Source organism: Myotis brandtii, unplaced genomic scaffold (assembly GCF_000412655.1).
Source record: "Myotis brandtii unplaced genomic scaffold, ASM41265v1 scaffold633, whole genome shotgun sequence".
In the NCBI taxonomy this organism is placed as follows: Eukaryota; Metazoa; Chordata; class Mammalia; order Chiroptera; family Vespertilionidae; genus Myotis; species Myotis brandtii.
Genome location: NW_005370423.1, coordinates 3,791,809 through 3,792,378, shown reverse-complemented (window position 1 = coordinate 3,792,378; position 570 = coordinate 3,791,809). Strand labels below are relative to the sequence as shown.

At 68.2% G+C, this 570-nt stretch overlaps 1 protein-coding gene across 1 annotated transcript in view; it reads left to right on the top strand.

The window, feature by feature from the left end:
• Positions 1 to 570, top strand: part of GPT2 (glutamic pyruvate transaminase (alanine aminotransferase) 2) — a 30,418-nt gene that overhangs the window by 26,574 nt on the left and 3,274 nt on the right. The window contains exon 11 of the mRNA XM_014528411.1: positions 392 to 509. Coding sequence (XP_014383897.1) covers positions 392 to 509 — 118 coding nt within the window. The remainder of the gene's footprint in view (positions 1 to 391; positions 510 to 570) is intronic.

Sequence of the window (570 nt, the reverse complement as noted above, 5' to 3'; positions counted from 1 at the left end):
GGGCTGGTCTGGCCCCAGTGGGAGGCGGCGACCGCGGCTGGGGGAGCAGGAGGCCCTCTCTCGTCCCCTGGACCCGGCCGTTGGCCCCAGAGCCTCCCTCCGCACACTTGTCACATTCTGGTTCGGGCTCAGGGAGCCGGGAGGGCCCGAGATCTGCTTCTGACCGTTCTCAGGCGGTGCCACTGGCCCTACGTGGAGGATCAAGTGTTTCCGCCCTCCAACCTCCCCAGGGTCCTTGCTCCCTGCGCCAGCCACACAGCACCCAGCGTCTGGCCGGGCCTCGGAGTGGGTGGGGGAGGCCCTGGCCACGGAAGGAACCTCTGATCCTATTGTTTGCTGGCGTTTCCGGTGGCGTTGGTGCCAAGCCGGGTGAACCGAGGCCCCCTGTCCCCGCAGGCCCACAACATGGCCCCCGACATGTTCTACTGCATGAAGCTCCTGGAGGAGACGGGCGTCTGCGTGGTGCCCGGCAGCGGCTTTGGGCAGCGGGAAGGCACCTACCACTTCAGGTACCACCCGGGCTCCCGAGCGCCCAGCAGAGCCTGGCTGCAGGGACGGAGACATGTGCAG